The sequence below is a fragment of the Misgurnus anguillicaudatus genome, chromosome 23 (assembly GCF_027580225.2).
Source record: "Misgurnus anguillicaudatus chromosome 23, ASM2758022v2, whole genome shotgun sequence".
Taxonomy (NCBI): Eukaryota; Metazoa; Chordata; class Actinopteri; order Cypriniformes; family Cobitidae; genus Misgurnus; species Misgurnus anguillicaudatus.
The window spans coordinates 9,831,043-9,850,487 of record NC_073359.2 but is presented as its reverse complement, the minus strand read 5'-3'; the positions used below and the strand labels follow the sequence as shown (position 1 = coordinate 9,850,487).

The following is a 19,445-nucleotide window of genomic DNA, read 5'->3' as shown; positions in this document are numbered from 1 at the left end:
AGCAGTACTGTTGTACAATGTGAAAAAATCAGCAGATTCTGCTTACAACATAAAAATAAAACACTAAATGCACAGTTTCAGAGCAAAAAAACAACAACAAGTCTATACCAGAAGTGTAAGTGTGTATTATTTTCCATGAGTGTGTGTGCGTATAAGCAGAGCTCTTACCAGCAGTAGTCTAGCAGGTGAGGGGGAAGAACAGGGATGAAGATGTGCTGCCAGTGCATGGGGTAAAGCATAGCGGTGGATCCATGCACGCATGCAGTTAACTATAAGAAGAAAGCACAGAGACAAACATATGACAGCATGAGAAAAACATTCCTTTAAAAACCGATGAACCTGCTGTTTAATGTGCTTTGCTTAAGGCGATTCCATTTTGGGGGGCCAGGAAAGAACGCAGGATTAAATACAGTTATCCTCATCATCTATCAAAGGCTAAATAAAAAAAAAGAACGATTCCTGTTTTGGTTCCTGCTCTCCATGTTCGCTCTGATGTCAACAGGACAGGTTTGAACCAATCGCAAATCAGGACATCAATCGAGGCCCTAAAAATACACCAAAGCCCATAACTGAAGGTGTCGCGGCTTTAGCGCCTTTACAAAATTAATGATGCTTTGTTACAGTTATACACAATCTAACTTTACTAGCAGCGAACTGTTAATTACAGCGCTGGTGCGGATGTTTAATGAGTGAACACCCAAGTGACCCCCACACCACACCCTGAATCCCCCTCATGGCTACCTAGCAGTTGTAATGACCTGTGTGGCGCGTACGCACGCTCGCGCACACGCACATACACAAGAGCTTCCTCATCTTCCAGATTAAAATAACATGATTAAATATGGAAAAAGAACAGAGGTCTGAAGGCTCCTCTGGGACTTCATTAGGGCAAATTGCCAAAGAATGAAACATGAGTTAGCCAAGAGAGACTGTGAGCTGTAGGAATACCACAGGGAGAAGGGCCGGATGGGGGGGGTCTTGACAATCGGATCTTCCAGTAATGTGTGAACCATGGCTTCGGAGTATCAAGAGACCCCCCTGCTCACTGACACACACAATATCACAATTGACCAGTAAAACCAACCAAGCTTGGCGCTGGCACAACAGCTAGCGTTGCGGATATCTGTCCAAAGCTGCGCATCATCCCTCATTTACAAACAGGGTTTGGTGACGTCCTCAGGCTTTGTGGAGCCCATGGGAGAGGGTGTTCAAAAAAAAAAGTTTGTGACAATGTGGTCAAACGTAAACGCTGTGGATAAGATATGACCTATTGAGTCAAGAAACAGAGAGTTGCTTTTAATTAATACTGTCGTAATATACTGTCACGCATTTTTACATATGCAAATTTGTTGCGCGTTTCTCTAAAAATAATGAAAAGGCTTGCGTTGTGACAGATCTAATTTCGGCCAGGCACTTTAGAAGAAAAAAAATGAATATTTATGCAGCGTGAAGTTTGGTTGATATCAAAGCTTTCTGTTCAGGATCCTTTTTTTTTCTCAAGGTCCATTAAATGAATCATTCTGAGAGGTCACCGCGCTGCAAAGAAACACTTTTCTCATCTAATATCCTAGAGGGGGACCTTTCGTACCACGTAGAGATGGGTAAGAAAGCTTTATAATGCCTTCCAACTAATTAAACAATGTCCACAGACAAGCAAAATTGGCTCGATTTATTCTCGTCTTAAAAGCGGATCTACACCGCCTCATCTCAAAGGTGAGAGTCATGAAAAGGAGGTGGCGAAACCGAGATAAACATTAAAAGGTGGAATTCAAAAACAAATTAACTCTTGGGATTTTTCCCACACAAGTTTTTTTTTGCGAGATTTAATCAGAATCCTTCGTGATTTCCTTTAAGCGACTAATAAATAGGAAGATCAGAATAACTGTCCTACTGCTAACAATCTCAAGCTGTGATATAAAATATAAATCAAGAATACCAAATGGTCATAAAAAAATGCAAGATGTAAGCTCGATATTTCACTAAACTAAGCAGCTGTCCATAAGAAGAAATGCTGGGTTGTGGTTCGTTTTGATGCAGGGCTGGAGACCTGTAAGGTACCACTAGCGGTACTAGCGTGCCGGTTAGCGGTAATGAGCGTGCCGGGAACAAGTGGAGGTCTTCTCTACTGAGACCAACCATGTAGAGCAGATTACACAAAAGCATGTGGATTTTAAGAAACAACAGATCCCAATAAGGCCATTCTGGAGCACAGTATCTCAAATAACACAAAATGTAGACCTTTTATGAACTGACAGGAAATTGACTGAATATACAACGGTTTAATTCTAAAAACAATGAAAATTCACATTTACAAAAATCATGACATTAACACATTAATTCCTAGCAATAAATACTGGCATGAAATGTGCAACTCGATTTAATCGCTTCAAACCCAAACAGACTTTAAAGTCTTGTCATTAAAGAGACATTCCACTTTTTAAAAAAAAAATATGCTCATTTTCCAGCTCCCCTAGAGTTAAAGGTGCAGTGTGTAATTTTTTAAAGGATCTGACAGAAATGCAAAAAAAATATTATCAGGGGTGTATAAAGACTTTTTTTATAATGAATCGTTTTGTTTTTATTACCTTAGAATTAGACGTTTTTATCTACGTGAAAGTCGCCATTTTGTGCCGCTATAACGGACAAACATTTTCTCCGTCGATGACATGTTTTTCCGGTGGCGGCTTCCGTAGTTTCTCTATGCGTTTCAAAAGCGAGGGGTGAGCAGTGGACTGACCTATTGGTTGCAAGTTGCAACCTCACCACTAGAGGCCGCTAAAATTTACACACTGCACCTTTAAACATTTGATTCTTACTGTTTTGCAATCCATTCAGCTGATCTCCGGGTCTGGCGCTAGCACTTTTAGCATAACTTAGCACGATCCATTGAATCTGATTAGACAATTAGCATTGCGCTAAAAATAACCAAAGAGTTTTTATATTTTTCCTATTTAAAACTTGACTCTTCTGTAGTTACATCATGTACTAAGACCGACAGAAAATTAAAAGTTGCAATTTTCTATGCAGATATGGCTAGTCCCCTTGGTTACTTTCAACTATTTTCGGGCAGTGCGTAATATCACTACGCCTGCTGCAGCCATGTTACGGCAGCAAAGTCCTTATCCATATCTGCCTAGAAAATCACAACTTTTAATTTTCCGTCGGTCTTAGTACACGATGTAACTACAGAAGTGTCAAGTTTTAATTAGGAAAAATATTGAAACTCTTTGGTTATTGTTTGGCGCGATGCTATTGGTCTAATACAATTCAATGGATTGTGCTAAGCTATGCTAAAAGTAGTAGCGCCAGACCCGGAGATCAGCTGAATGGATTCCAAAACGGTAAAAATCAAATGTTTAACTCCAGGGGAGCTGGAAAATGAGCATATTTTCAAAAAAAGTGGAATGTCCCTTTAAATAAACAATTTTCGCTTTCACATTTTTCCTTCGTCTATATTTACTACACATAATCTAGTGCATGTTATGTGCAGTGTTCATTTCAGTGGTTTAATCTACATCTCATTTGCTATCATTAAACTGCATTATGTACACATCTGCATTATATCAGCCCCTCTCTAAACACCCACTGAAAACACCCGGCTGGAAAAGATCAAATCCCGACATAAAAATCTTGACGTCCAAGGCTGATTCGTGTATTAAATGTAATATAAGCAATGTTCAAAGCGGTGTAGCTCAACCTGCAGTGCATTGGGTTTGCATCGCAAAGGTCAGGGGTTATTTTTACCAATAAAATGTATAGCTTGAATGCGCTTTCGATAAAATGTAAATATAAGAGCAGAAACAGGATTCATACAGCTAAGCTGTGCTGGAAACAGACTGTACAATTTCTTTTGAGATAAAAAGATAGGATCTTGCACTGTTGGTTCATTGAACTCAGGTTTCGTCCAATCAGGTGACAGTCACGGCACTCGCGGCTCAAAATCAAACCGCATTCATACTCATCTCTAGGAGTAGATTTGTACTATTTTGTCTGTCTGAGATATATTCCCCAGATGAAGTATAAAGATATGCTTTGTTACAACCTTTTCCAGTGAACCCTGTCTATGTAAACAAGTTGACGAACATATTCCCTACATCTAGGGAGAAGCCGGGGTTCAAAAATATCCATGGCAACTTCTCCAGGAATAGACAAAGAGGTCCTGTTTTTTGATAAGCACAACAAAGCTCACAGTGGAATCTGTGATTGGGGCAGACTAGCGACTAGAGGTGCGATTCCCCCTGACAAGGGTGACAGCGCCGCGGTCTGCGCTGACTTCTGCTACCTGCGAGACTTCTCTCCCCTGGCCGTCTCCTTGTTTCCCAATTACCAGGCCTCTCTCTCCCCTCCTGTTGACAAACGCGCGGAGCGCCGGCACAGGTGTATCGCTAACAAGGAGGTGGCATTAAAAAAAGAAAAGGCAGAGGTAGGGCACGGGGCACCGAACACCACTAATCCACCTCCCACGGCAGCCGGTGCAACACAACGGCACAAAGAAGAGAACAGGTAGTGCCCGAGGAAGGTAAAATGTCTATTAAAGGTGTGGTAAGAGAGATGCTTGAAGAAAGAACAGAAAGAGGACAGCGGATTGCTGAGTAGAGCGTAAAAAAGAAGGCAGTGTGAGGGTGGAAAATGTGTATATGTGAGGAACCTCAGTGGCCAAGACGGCATCGGGACTTGTTAGCATACCACTGACAGCATGATGAGAAGGCGGCTGTCAAGACTCGGGGCCGGCCGAGGGGGTCTCGCGGATGAATCGCGCCGGGGCCTCCCAGCTGACTAGTTAGAAGGATCCTGATGCAGCACAATTATACTGGCATATGACAAGACTGCATGGGCGGCTGCCTCCCGAAGCCTGCGACATGGTTTTAAAACAGTGGTACCTCCTTACCTCTGGTCACAAAACAGCAATAAGTCAAGTGATGCATTGTTGTAAAATCATGATTTATTCCTTTGCTTTCCAATACAGGCGACTGTGCACCCATGTTCTGCTAGACTGACACAGCAGGTTCACAGGGGGCTCAAAACACTGAGGGCCTGCTGGCAGCATGCATAATGTATGTTCTCCTCGGCTTGCGGGAGAAACGGTGGTTGTGGGGTTGACCACACCCTAGCTACCGTCCTATGTCCTTGAAGAGACACAACAAACTTGAGACTATTCTATACCCTTGCGCTGCCAAACCCTAAACAGAGAAAGATGGATAGTTTCGGGATTTGAGAAGATAAAAGTCTTAAGAACTTTAATAACACCGGTCTTCGAAGTAGCTGTTTCGGCATATTCGTTTTTTTTTAACTCAAGGCCGCCTGCCCTCCCATTCTGCAAAGCGATAAATCAAGTTAAGAGAGGGTAAAAAAACTATCTACCCAAGAGACGAATGATTTACACATTCTAACCCCTCGTGTCAGTGAGCACACGGTATGAGGGCGGCAGGCTCCGAGGGGAACCCCTCGATTCCGGAGCTGTCGGCAGGAGCACGTCTCCCTCCGCAGATGCTCTGGGAGGATCTGGGAGATAGGGAGCGAATGACATCACTTGCCGCCGTTTCACCAACTGTCAGGAAAGTTTGGAGAATCGTCCGCCCCGTGCGATAAGCGCCCACTCCCTTAAGGAAGAAGAGTCAGAAAGACGATACGTAGAAAAGTCAGGGATCCAATAAGAGATCTGACAATATGGAGCACAGGCCTCAAGAACACAGGGCTAAATCAGTGTAGAGTAGGTCTGTGCATAACCACATGTGACTGTGGACCACAAAAGCAGTCGTAAGTCGCACCGGTATATTTATAGAAACGATTAATCGCGATTAATCACATACAAAATTAAAGTTTGTGTTTGCATATTATGTGTGTTTGTACTATGTGTAATTATTATTTATATATAAACACACACACATGCATGTATACATTTAAGAAAATGTTTTTTAGATATATTTTTATTTATTTATATATAATATAAATTATATAAAAATAAATAAATAAGGGCTGTCAAAAGATTAATCACGATTAATCGCATACAAAATAAAAGTGTTTTTGCATAAACACTTATGAGGCACACCCGGTACAAACACATATAATATGCAAACACAAACTTTTATTTTATATGCGGTTAATCGTGATTAATCGTTTGACAGCCCTAGGTCAAAATTATCAATTATTCTTTTATGCCAAAAATCCTAAGTGATTTTCCATTCAAGTTTGGTTTATGTAAAAGCTTACAACTCCCCCCCCCCCATTCAGTCAACAAGGTCATTACAGCGGTTAGCCAGTAGTGAGTTCTAAAACAAACTTTTTTTATTATTATTAATATGTATGATAAAGACTTAATTTGGACTTTTCTTAATATTCTTTTTTAATATTCAGATTTGCACTCTTAAGTTTTTCAAATCATTGTATCTTGACCATATATTGCCCAAAATAGGGATGAATAACGATTAATCGCGATTAATCTATAGCAGAATAAAAGTTTTTGTTTACATAATATATGTGTGTGTGTGTGAACTGTGTATAATAACTTTGTATAGATAAATGCAAACACATGCATGCATATATTTAAGAAATGTTTACATGTGTATATACATTTGTATATTTATGTATAATTTATATATGAAGCGTTTCGTTGCAAAACGAGATAACTCAGTTTTTAATATTTTTGTCAAAACATGTTTATTATTATGTTATCATGTTATTATTTTGTTTTATGGTGCTACTTAGCTGTATTTTTTAAGTTATGAAGGTTTAAATCAAAACAAACCAACTGCAGTTGAATTGATATTAATTGGAATGCACAACCAAAAAACAAGATTTCTGAAAAAAAACTGAGTTATCTCGTTTTGCAACAAAACTCTTCATATATAAATACTTAATATATAAATATATATTTTTTCTTAAAATACATATACCCTCACCTAAAGGATTATAAGGAACACCATACTAATACTGTTTTGACCCCCTTTCGCCTTCAGAACTGCCTTAATTCTACGTGGCATTGATTCGACAACGTGCTAAAGCATTCTTTAGAAATGTTGGCCCATATTGATATGATAGCATCTTGCAGTTGATGGAGATTTGTGGGATGCACATCCAAAGCACGAAGCTCCCGTTCCACCACATCCCAAAGATGCTCTATTGGTTTGAGATCTGATGACTGTGGGGGCCATTTTAGTACAGTGAACTCATTGTCATGTTCAAGAAACCAATTTGAAATGATTCGAGCTTTGTGACATGGTGCATTATCCTGCTGGAAGTAGCCATCAGAGGATGGGTACATGGTGGTCATAAAGAGACGGACATGGTCAGAAACAATGCTCAGGTAGGCCGTGGCATTTAAACGAAGCCTATTTGGCACTAAGGGGCCTAAAGTGTGCCAAGAAAACATCCCCCACACCATTACACCACCAGGCTAAACAAAAACTTTTATTCTGCTATAGATTAATCGCGATTAATCGTTATTCATTCCTAGTCCAAAACAAACCATACATCAACGGAAAGCTTATTTATTTAGCTTTTGGATTATGTATAAATCTCAATTTCAAAAAATTGACTCTTACACAACAGATTTTGTGGTCTAGGGTCACATAAGTAACAATGTACAGTATATTGCGATTCAATTTGTAATGATACAGCACTAACAGTTTATATCCTTATATTGATATTTTTATTTAGGTGTGCATTACTTCAAAAAAGTTTAAGGAGATAAAATTAATAGAATTAGGTAATAACATCGCAATTATACTAAAGCATCATAATGTATTAAATCATCACACATGTATTACTTTTATAGAAAGGTACTGTAATGGATGAAACAAGCCCTGTATAGAAGAAATACAGATTTATGCAACAATACTTTGGATGCTTTCCAAAAGATATCATTTAATCTACCTTGTGTTTTAATAACAGGAAAGCTGAAAGTGTAAATGAGAATAACATCAGGAACTCACAGTGCTAAGCTTGCTTGAGGTAATGATGATGCGTCGCTCATGCAGCATGCTGGCAAAGAGGTGCAACATGTTGTTCACATCCACTGCTACAAAGTACTCCGTTAAATTTCGCTGGAATGAAATCAAATACTTATGATACTTGTCACAGAGCCACTGAAGTATTCGGACAAATAAGACAAAAAGTAAGAAAATAATTGCGTGGAACTATGGGAATAATGTTTCCAAGTCTTTTGGGATGCTGTAAAAACAGTATTTATAAAAATCCCATCTATTCCGGGATGTTTTTGGCTACTTTTCTTCATAATCAAGTCCAGAACATCCATTTTAAATATATTTTTTGTAATGAAACAAATTAATATGTTGGCACAATTATACTTTGTCTACAAACCTAACTAAACTTGACCAGTTTTGTAGTTTGACACATGAATTATATACTTTTAAACTTTTTAATACAATTTTAGCTCGACTGCTTCGTTTGATATTAAAATATAAGACTTATATAAGACTTCTTAGTGGCGATTGTATTTATGCATTGCAAACTGGATATACAGTCAAACATCAAAAACAGCATATACTCACACTTTCAGGTATGGTGGGTAGTCTGTTAATATCCGGAGCTATGAAGCCTGAATGCTGAGGGAAACACACAGAACAGATAAAGTAAAGGTCACCATCAAGCAACCCACAACTATTTAGTGCTCACTGTCTGCTTCCTCGTGATCAGCCTGAACCGTGTCTGTGCTTGTTAACATCACACATACAGACAACAGATAAAAATATATGAAATCAACAAACGTTGATCCCCCGTGGACACCAGAGGAGACTCCCCGCATCGGAGAGAAAGTCTTTATTAAGGTACAAAAGCCAACTGCTTTGTCTGACAGTATCAGAGGGGTCTGCCAGGCGTACGTTTGAACAGACGAACAGGTTTAATGTGTGGATCAAAGAGGCTCTGGTGCAAATATCCCACGCTGCATGCTAACTTTAACGCGTTTGTTTGCCTGCGTAGCGTATTTCGCTCTTTCCCGAGGCTCGCCGTGTGTAAAAAGTACCCATCTGTTGCTAGGCACATAGGTTAAAGTTTCACTGCTTTTGCATATGTTAAACTTGCATCCTCTGATGTATTTTGGATGCCGTGATTAAATGGCCTCAGATGTGAGGTTAGCTCTGTGCAATGTCAAAATGATTTATCTGGGGGTTTCAGTGTGTTTGTCCAGACTATCTTTCTAATATAATCGCATAAACATAAATAGTTTGGAGCTGTCCGAGCAAAAATCTGACACGTGTTTATTTTCCCATACTGAGCAGCTGACCGCCCTCCATGTAATGGACTGCAGTTCCAGCTGGCGGTGGCCGACACATCGCAGCCGTGTTTATAAAAATCACACATTATCAAAATGCTTGTTATCGCTGTACTCTGCCTGCTGATCTGTGATCAGAAACGCAGCACCCACCACCGGCACATCCAAATACAAACACAATCTCAAACGTTACATGCACTAACCTAACACAATCTAATAGTAGCGATGGGTCAAACATAAACAACTCGTTGGCCGTTTGTAAAGTTAACTTGTTTTTTAAGTTTTAATTTAGCTTTATCAGTTAGAAAGTTTGCACAGTAAAATCTACTTTGAAATGTTGTGTCTGGCGTAATGCCATGGATGTCTATGAGCAATGCATATATTTGTTTTTTGGTTTAAGCCAAAATAAAAAGTATCCTTTAGGAACGTCCGGAGACCCGGCAATCTGTTGCACTGTTATTTTCAACCCAGCATTAGGTCAAAAAGGGACAAACCAAGCTGTTGGGTTAAATTAACCAAGAAAATATTATATTATTGTATTATATTAGACCATGACCAACAACGATTTAAAGGGGACATGTCACAAGATTTCGTAAAATGTCAAATAAATATTTGGTGTCGCCAGAGTACGTATGTGAAGTTATAGCTCAAGATATCATATAGATAATTTATTATAACAAGTTAAAATGGGCACTTTGTAGGTGTGAAGTAAAATGTGCCTTTTTGGGCGTGTCCTTCTAAATGCAAATGAGCTGAACTCTAAATGGGAGTGCTGTGGTTGGATAGTGCCATAGATTGTAAAAAAAATTGGACGTAGTGTCTGTGACGTCACCCATAGATTTCTGAAGATTGTTTTTGAAGTTTAAAGTAGGCTGTGCCTGCCTTCGCCATCTTGGCGTCACCGTGCATCACTCACGGATATCCGAAAATGGGCAATTAGGCGGGACGTGGGTGAATCTAAGGTGACTGTTTGCTGAAACCACGGCCGCCTAGCTCGACTCTAGTGACAGCAGTGGCTGTTCAACCGTCACTCAAGTGGCCACGCCCTTAATTATGCCAAACTTTAAGGGCTCTATCTTAAACCCGGCGCAATGCAGCGCAATTGTATTTTGCTAGTTTCCACCCTGCGCAATTATCATATTAACGTTTAACGCCACGTTGTTTAAATAGCAAATGCATTTGCATCCAATTTTGCGCCCATGGGCGTTCTAGTCTGAAAACGAGGTGTGTTCAGGCACATTGTTGGCGCGTTGCTATTTTGGGGCAACTAAAATAGACTACGCCATTGACCAACTAAAACCTGCGCAATATGTTTTTTTTTGTTATTTAAAGAGCGCGTTAGTAATATGCGCCTATAAACGGGACGACAATGTGGGTTTGCTTATCACATACATGAATGCGCAGCAGCACAAAAACGCTTTTAAATATACAAGATTAAAGGATTGAAATGTAAAAGATTATTTTTGAGTTTCTTGGATATAAATGAGGACTAATTATGAGACGTTAGAAGGCGTAAAGAGCTGCTTCACATGTAGCAATAAATGCTTTGCTTTAAACAACTGCATCTGTTTTTAAAGTTATTTATATGCTACCCTACGGATTTATTGTATATGATGACTCTGTACCTGTAGATATGGTGAGATGAGAAACATTTTAAGTAATGCTTTTTAAAAATCCCATGCCGCTGTCGGAGTACTGAAGCGGCTCTCTGCACGTTTGTAAATTCTTTATCTCTTGTTAGAGTTCAAACCTTTTCTTGCATATTTGCTAATTATTTTATGAGATTACAATGATTATGTAGGATATCAATACATTTATTGCAATTATAAGCCTGCTATTTGTACTTCTATGACAGAAAGAAAAAGGCTTTTAATCCAAAAAATTAAAATTTCAATAAAATTAAAAACAACAAATTTTTTAACATTATTCTTAAACGGGTGGTGTTCTTCCTGTGCTTAGTTTTTCAGTTTACAAAGTCTGTCATCTAAATAGAGATTAAACATAGCGCCAGCGCAACTGGCTTTTAAAGGGGTTGAGAGCTGAGACTCTCATTGGTTTATTGCACGTTACGCCCAAAACACACCCATTACTCATTAGGTGAATAGGAACAACTCTTTACGACCATGCACTCGACACACAAACCATTTTACCCGTCGGTAAATTAGTGGCATCGGAAACACCCATTTAGACTGTGCGCTTTAGACAATGCGCTTAGATCGTTAAAATAGGGCCCAGTCATTTTTTGCAGTGTTGGGAGCCAATTATAGCCCTTAAACATGTAAAAAGTCAGATTTTCATGAAATGTCCCCTTTAAAACAAACAAGCATAGGTTAAAGTACAACTCAGCTGTTGGGATCGTCCCTTTTTGACCCAATGTGGATTTAAAATAGCCCAGCATTTTTTTTGTGAGTGTACAGCATAATGCATAAACGTCTTGATTATAGCCAGAATAAGCATTTCCAAAATGTTGTTCGCACATCCTTATTTTAAAGTTGCACACAATAAAATATTACCAAATTTTGCGTTGCCAATCCTATCTTTGAAGAGCCAAAGATGTTAACCAGAACGCAACAGTGATACATAAACTCACCACCTGCTAGGAGACGGTGCAGGCAATTTCAAAAAAATCGCTTTGGATGAAATGACTGGGCTTTTAATCTAGTTGCATGCTAAAATGCTGGCCGATTAACTAACAATCTCAGCCTCCAATCTCATCAGTTTGCACCATATTTTAATGCAGTGCTTTTGAGTGAATATTTACTTTTTAATCCATAGTTAGATAAAAATGGGCTAACGGGAAGAGCATCAAGGAGATTTGCCTTTTGCCTTTAATTCGAAAGAAACTTTTGATATTTAAAAAGAGAATACGGCAGTGCGGAAAACATGAATTATTTAGCAAGTTTGATTGTTTTCCAAAAAAGCAAAACAAAACTAAAAAGAAACACAGACCAGACCCAAGATGATCAGGATGCCATACTTTAAATAAAGAACAGAGCTGGTTTATTTGGCAAAATTGGGAAGCTGTCTCCCATGTGATTAGGGCAACTGCTCTCTCTTTCCCTCTCTCTCACTCTCTCCCGAATGTCTGATTCCTGGATCTTTCACTATTTGCCCATGGGCAAAAAAAGAAGTTGTTCTACCAAAATGAAGGCAAGAGACAGATAAGATGGACATATTAGATGGACAGACACTGACAAATAGACAAACAAACCGACAGGCCAATAGATAGTGGCAGACAGACAGACCAAAAGACACAATTCCTGACAGACAAACACACACGTTACCTTTTAATATATGTATTACACACATCAAATATCGAATAGGAGCTATAATTTTCTTAATAAAAAAGAGAGAAGAGCAGACAAACAAATACTACAATATAGACAGCCATAATAACAGATACAGTATTTAGAAACCATAAGAGAACCATAAGGAGATATTTAATTTACACATAAATTACATATGCTAATGCAAGTGAGATACTGACAGCGAGATCATCCATTTATCTGTAGACCGACACTTCACACAAATCCCCCACACACTTCAGAAATAACATGTATCTAGATACGACGTCAGACGAAATCTGTCGTTGACTTGCTGTAATACAGCATTAAGTTGCAAAAGTAGCCATTAGGTTTAATGTTGTCCAGCCAGCTCTTATCAGAGCCAGAGGCCGCCAGTCCCACTTCTGTTTCTAAACAAACCATCAGCCCTCCCCGGTACCTACCACACTCAGATTTACTGGCGTGTTCGGCTTTGGCACGGGTTGGTTGTGCAGCGTTTCCAACATGTCATTCAAGTCATCTTCCTGTTGGGACAAACATGAAACATAATGAAACGAGCAGGAAAACAAAGTCAGCTGCGAACCGATTTCATGATTTAAAGTGCCCGGCATGAAGTATTCCTCCAGCGGTCTTCGGAAGAGAAATATATCCGACTGACACACATTTAACGAGCGATCCTGAGGTTAAGAGACGGTAAGCTAGGCTGCGGCAGACGCTTATTATTCCTGGGATGATTTATGGCGAACATTGGCTGTTCGTAATTAACCAAAGGTCCTTGCACAGAGCGTGCGGCTTTAAGAAGCCATTGGAGAAATGTTCTGCCGCAGAACAGGCCTCGGGATTACAACGCTGAGTTTTTACGAGCTTTTACGACAAGAGTGCAATTTACCCTCTCAGACTCGCCGTAGAATAGCAATGATGTTGCAGTTAAAACGTGCAATAGCTGGGCACATATTTACGTCGTCCTTTTCTTGTAAGCAACTTCTAAGATTAGATTTGTGGCCATAGCTTGCAGCACATGTGACCGTGTGTTTATGGGGGGGGGGCTGCTGTCACAAGAGCGTGGATGCTCACACGCATGGTCAGTAACACAGCCTGAGGAAACACTTCATTTACCCTCGCCATAAACCTTCATCGCTCTTGTCCGTCCTCGTCAGTCAATGCCGCCTCACGCGGAACGCCGCAGGATGAAGTCAGGCTAATTCATTGCGTCCGCTTTCTGCGTTTTGGTTATTTTGAGAAGTTTGTAAGGGGGAAAGTAATATCAAGTTGGTAAAACATGAGATCACATTTTCTTACATAAATTCAATGTAAATTTGATGTGTAAAATTGGGCAAATTTTATGTAAACACAGTAATGTAAATGGTTGCATTCGAATAAAATTGCTGTAAACATTTCATAAAAACGTTTTTTAGACAATTCCTTCATGCATTTGCTTTAAGAAATTGTATGGTGTAGGCTTTTATTATTTCTACAAGGTTTTGTATTTGTGACCCTGGACCACAAAACCATTCATAGGTAGCACAGGTATATTTGTAGCAATAGCCAACAATACAAAGCATGGGTCAAAATTACAGATTTTTCTTTTATGCCAAAAATATTTAGGATATTAAGTAAAGATGTTCTATGAAAGATATTTCGTAAACTTTCTACTGTAAATATATCAAAACTTAAGTTGATGCAGTGCTAAGGACTTCATTTGGACAACTTTAGAGGCGATTTTCCTGAATATTACTCAATACACATTAAGATTACAGATTTTCAAATAGTCGTATCTCATCCAAATATTGTCTTCGTTGTTGTAAAGCTTATTTATTCAACTTTTCAAATGAGGCAAAAACATGGACCCTTATGATGACCCTGATCCAGGGTCACATTTAATGTATAAGTGGCAATAAAGGTTTAATTTCAATTCAATATTAGTATTAACCCTTTAACTGGTGGAGCCCTTTTTTAGTGTGTGGTGGGGTGAAAAGGTGATGTACACCTTCAAATTAACATAAAATTTAAATTTAAAAATATAAAAATGTTGGTCTCATTTTAAAGAAAACACATTACAGTTGTCTACAGAAGTGTCTGGAGGTGAAAATATTAAATAAAATAAAAAATTGTTATAGCGGTTTAAATTTATTGTAATAAATAAAAATAATGCAATAGGGGGATTCTTGCAAAATTAGACTTATGAGGTGTCATGAAACGTTTTGATAAGAGTATCAAAATAAGAAGCATACAGTTACAAACATCTCTTCATGTACTATTTCGGACATGGTTTCAAATGACATCATACAAACCAATTTTGTTGTTTTTCCACATTTAAAAGGAAAATTTTCATTACCGCAATGTGTCCATAACTGGATTTTGATTTTTGAAAATATTTATAATTAAAAATCTAAAAAATAAAAAGCTTCAGTGCATGTTATACTATAAACATTTACAGTAAAGAAACATGTGGTATTTGGTGATCATTGGTAAATGTAGAGACAATAATAAGGAATATAAATGTGTCCAAGACCAATTTTCTCATCCTCCGCAACAATCATTGATTTAGCCCTCCAGGAACTAACAATTAAAAAAAAAATTGTTGGAAGGGACAATGTGACACTCAAGATGGCTACCAGGTAAGCAGTTCTTATTTTTCTTTTCAGATAAAGGTAAAATTTTGTTTGTCATAGTACCTAGACAACTTTTTAGTTCTCATTACCGAAACATTAGTTTGTAAATGCATATATTTAATGTAATATCGTGTTGCCGTAATGATAATTTTTTATAATGATAATCTAAAAAAAATGTAAATAATTATACAGGATTTTTTTTTAAATCCTCTAAAAATAATGGTTATAGTAAGTTCAGACCTTAATCTTATATGTGCAAAAAAAATGGCTTCAAGGGCTTTTTAAAAATTTTTTGATGCTGGACACCTTCTTAATCTGGATTTCGTGAGAATCACCCAATATCGTTTTATTTTATACATAAAATTATCAAAAAAATAGTTTTGTGTTTGTTTGCTGCATTCCCCTTTCACAAATTAATAAATTACAGTCACTGCATTATTATTACTGCTAAAAGGTTTTGAAATATGAAAACTGCATTCTTAGACCTTTCCAACTATATATAGTTTGTTGTGATGGATTAAAATTTACATGAAAAATATTGAAGTAAACTCAGCACCAGTAAACTGGTTAAGTAGTCCTTTTTCTAGAATACCCAGAATACGTTTCTGTATTAAATGAATGCAACTGACCACAAAAGTTTCCCTAGTTAGGCCAAAACCCTTTAAATAGCTTTTAGAGTCTTATTTCAAATCATATAAGGGATGCTCTTTGCATATTGCACTAAATGGAAACAAGTGGGAAATAATGGGGAAACTCTTTTTTTGGAGGAGGGATGAAAAGGGTCGATGACACAAAGCGTTCAACGACTTAATTCCTGCCCCCTGTGAACTGAAATGTACTTATCCCATAATTTGTTTGTGTAAAAGAGGCTTGGTCTTCCTCAGACTCTGTTACGCATAGCTGACTGACAGCCTACTGATAGAGCAACTCTGATCGTTTAAGTTCATTTTTCTCCTCTACGCTTGCTCTGTTTTTCATTTGATGCAAGCTTAATATTTTCATCTCATTTTCTTCATTCAAACTTTTCTTCCTATCCTACTCCTGTTAAACTTTCAGAACGGGAAAAAAAATACTTGGCTGAGAGAATATCTTGACAATTTGTATTCCCGTATTTCACGAGGACCGACTTCCTGTTCGATGCTCGGACTGTTAAATGTCAACAACACTGCAAAAGCGCAACCAACCAACTGTGCCAGTTTTGCCGAGATGAATTGTAGATGACATTTTTCTTTTTGTGCAAAAAGCTTGGTTTTAAAGTAGCACTTTTTTAAGAACCCGAATGGCTAGAATGAGGGTAATTTTTCTTATGTTTGTGAGATTAATGCCCGGTCGCACGTCAAACAGCGAACATTTCTGTTTAGGTTTATTCACAGTTAGGGCTGTCACGAATATGCAATTTGGCGGGCGGTTAATTGTCTGTTTTATTGCCTTGACATTTAATTCTCAAAATTTTTCGTTTATGAAAAATTTTTCACACATTGTTGTGATTATTTAAATTAAATCTTTTGCAAGGTTTACCTGGCAGTAAATATTAATACACATATTTAAAAGTAATTATTTAATGACTATATCTTTCAAAAATGGAAAATTCCTGATAAGAAATTAACACAATAAAGTGTCTAATAAATAACTGAAAATAAAATGCAATCAAAATAAACTATACCAGAACAGGCCTTAAAAAGTAGCCAATCCTAGTAAGATCATATTAGTACTGGACCACATGCCTACAGCTCCCCTTGTGTTTTTTAGAGAGATGTGCAATCATTGCGGTGATGAGACGATTATGCAATCATTGTGACATATTTGAACTCACCTGGTGTTTTAATAAGTAGTCTGCAAGAGTATTTAGCAGCTTATAGTATATCTCAAACCATGGGAGATAGCTGTGAAAAGATAAAAAAATATATATTAAACCAATAATAACCTGTTTGTTCACAATGCATAGTTTATCACTCCATGGTACTGTACTACATGGCAATATCTTCTTCCTTCTTTGTGCATGTTAAGCAACAACAAAATTCTCGCTGACACTTGCATTTTAAACATTCCAGCCACGGCTGCGCTTTGAGGAGTGGGCTAAATTAAAGTATTTGGTTACTTCAACAAAAACTAGACCGGACCACTGTAGCCTGTAATAAACTAAAGATCGGATGGTTTACAAGCATGCTGTGCCCAGATGCACAAGCTGAACCTCATCTTTATACATTAGGAGCTGTTCTGTAAAGTGTGTTCTTAATATTAATTTCCGAGCGGTATGAATAATCATTTACACCTTATCGCTGTGTATTAACTAATCACACAATAACTCGCCAAGAGATAAGGCGAGTATCTGCAACATTGTGTGTGTTGCAGCTTGACAGTATCTTGGCAAAGTTGACAGGCCTTTAAAGATGGAACGCGGCCAACGTGTTGTTTTGGCTTGAAGGTTGCAAGAACACACACACACACACCATATATTTTGTTACGCAATACGGTGAAAAAATACGGCCTGCTAGCGGGCTCCAACTTTTTCTTGTTCGTGGGTGTGATTACAACATGCACTTCGACTCGGCCTGAAATCTCACACTTAGTAGAGACTGATTACATCAGCTATTCTTTTCGAGCAAAGAGCTTCAACTTTTGTTTGTTGTAAACGCTTGCTTCGTTTATTTTAAATTAATGGGTGAGACAAAAGAAAATTACTCTTTCTTTTTTAAATAAAAATAGCATTAAAGTTTGATCCCAGCTGAACTACAAAACACAGTGTGTCTTGATTGGATATCTTTTTGATCCCTCCATGGGTCAGTGAGCTCTCCAGCAGACTGGAATTAACAGACAACAAAAACACGGCTAAGTATATCCAATGCAAATTTTCATATTGCCGGGGCCGGAGGAACGCCGTTCCCAGGGATGTGCGCTGAAGCGCGAGGGTTTAAAGTCTGGCTGACCATTAACCTAAAACAATCATCTCTTAACATGGCCGTATTTTGACGTGCGCAACGATATTGGTAAACCAGGTCACACTATCTAAATGAAATGTGTCTATGCAAATCACAGGCAGATGAAAAAGACTGATTTGTGTTTTGGTTAGCGTGACACGTTGTTTAAAGTATGACATTCGACCGACACCTTGCTACTTGCATTGAAAAATCATTATCTCTCATTCGTTTTTTGTTTAAAACGCAAGGCTCCTGGATCCTAATCCTTCATTTTTCACATGTGAAGGGGATTTAAACAAGAGAGTCTCTCCTGTGAGGGCTTAAGAGAACACAAACAGTCATTATGGCCTTAAATGAGTGCGTTGTAAATCAAATAAATCGTGCTCTCAAATGGGATCCTTTAACAAAATTCATTTAAAATCATTATAAATAGGCATGCAATTTTTCTTCATTTTAACAATTTTTTTACACATGCTAAGAGGAGTAGAGAACCCCAGACCGATCTCTTCACAGCTACTAAGTAAAAACGTGTTTGTATTCGAGCAAATCCTCTGATACCGGACCATTCATCACTCTGAACCGTGCTGAGACGAGCCAATCTCGACGGCCCTTTTAGGTTCACTAGAGCTGGGTGTATTCAAAGTAAACCAACTTATCTTTGGCTTACCGGCAAACCCTAACAAACCCCGAATTCACTCCTTCCACAGCCAGAAGGATCGGATAAGCTTGAGTGAATGGTTTGATAGCTAAACTGACCACCAATGAACAGGGCATGACACGATTAATAAAGACGCATTTGGAAACTGAAGTGTGGCTAAGCGTTTAACTTAATTTGTTTACAATACTTCTTACGAGCTGAAACGAATCATTTGTGAAGAGAAGGATGGGTTGCGTTTTTATTAGGCAGTGAAGTCTAAAAGTCTGCGATTTGAAAATTTTTCTAAACTTGGAAATAAATAGCATTTTTAAAAAAATGATAAATAGGTTGTAAATAGGTTGAAAATAGGTTGTAAAAACATAAAAAGACACAAGACTTTGATCGTATTAAAGGGTTAGTCCATTTTCTTAAAAAAAAAATCCAGATAATTTACTCACCACCATGTCATCCAAAATGTTGATGTCTTTCTTTGTTCAGTCGAGAAGAAATTATGTTTTTTGAGGAAAACATTCCAGGATTTTCTCATTTTAATGGACTTAAATGGAGCCCAACATTTAACAGTTTTAATGCAGTTTAAAAGAACTCTAAACGATCTCAAACGAGGCATAAGGGTCTTATCTAGCAAAACGATTGTCTTCTTGGCAATAAAAATAAAAAATATGCACTTTTAAACCACAACTTCTCGTCTATCTCCGGTCCTGTGACACGCCAGCGCGATCTCACCTAATACGTCATCACATC

The 19,445-nt window shown here is 38.1% G+C and overlaps 1 protein-coding gene across 2 annotated transcripts in view; it reads right to left on the bottom strand.

Moving 5' to 3' along the window:
• Positions 1-19,445, bottom strand: part of dennd1b (DENN/MADD domain containing 1B) — a 139,577-nt gene that overhangs the window by 56,239 nt on the left and 63,893 nt on the right. For both annotated transcript variants that reach the window (XM_055217894.2, XM_055217893.2), the window contains 5 exons: positions 16,942-17,011; positions 12,960-13,040; positions 8,511-8,564; positions 7,932-8,042; positions 169-269 (listed from right to left, as the gene is read on the bottom strand). In XM_055217894.2, coding sequence (XP_055073869.2) covers positions 169-269; positions 7,932-8,042; positions 8,511-8,564; positions 12,960-13,040; positions 16,942-17,011 — 417 coding nt within the window. The remainder of the gene's footprint in view (positions 1-168; positions 270-7,931; positions 8,043-8,510; positions 8,565-12,959; positions 13,041-16,941; positions 17,012-19,445) is intronic.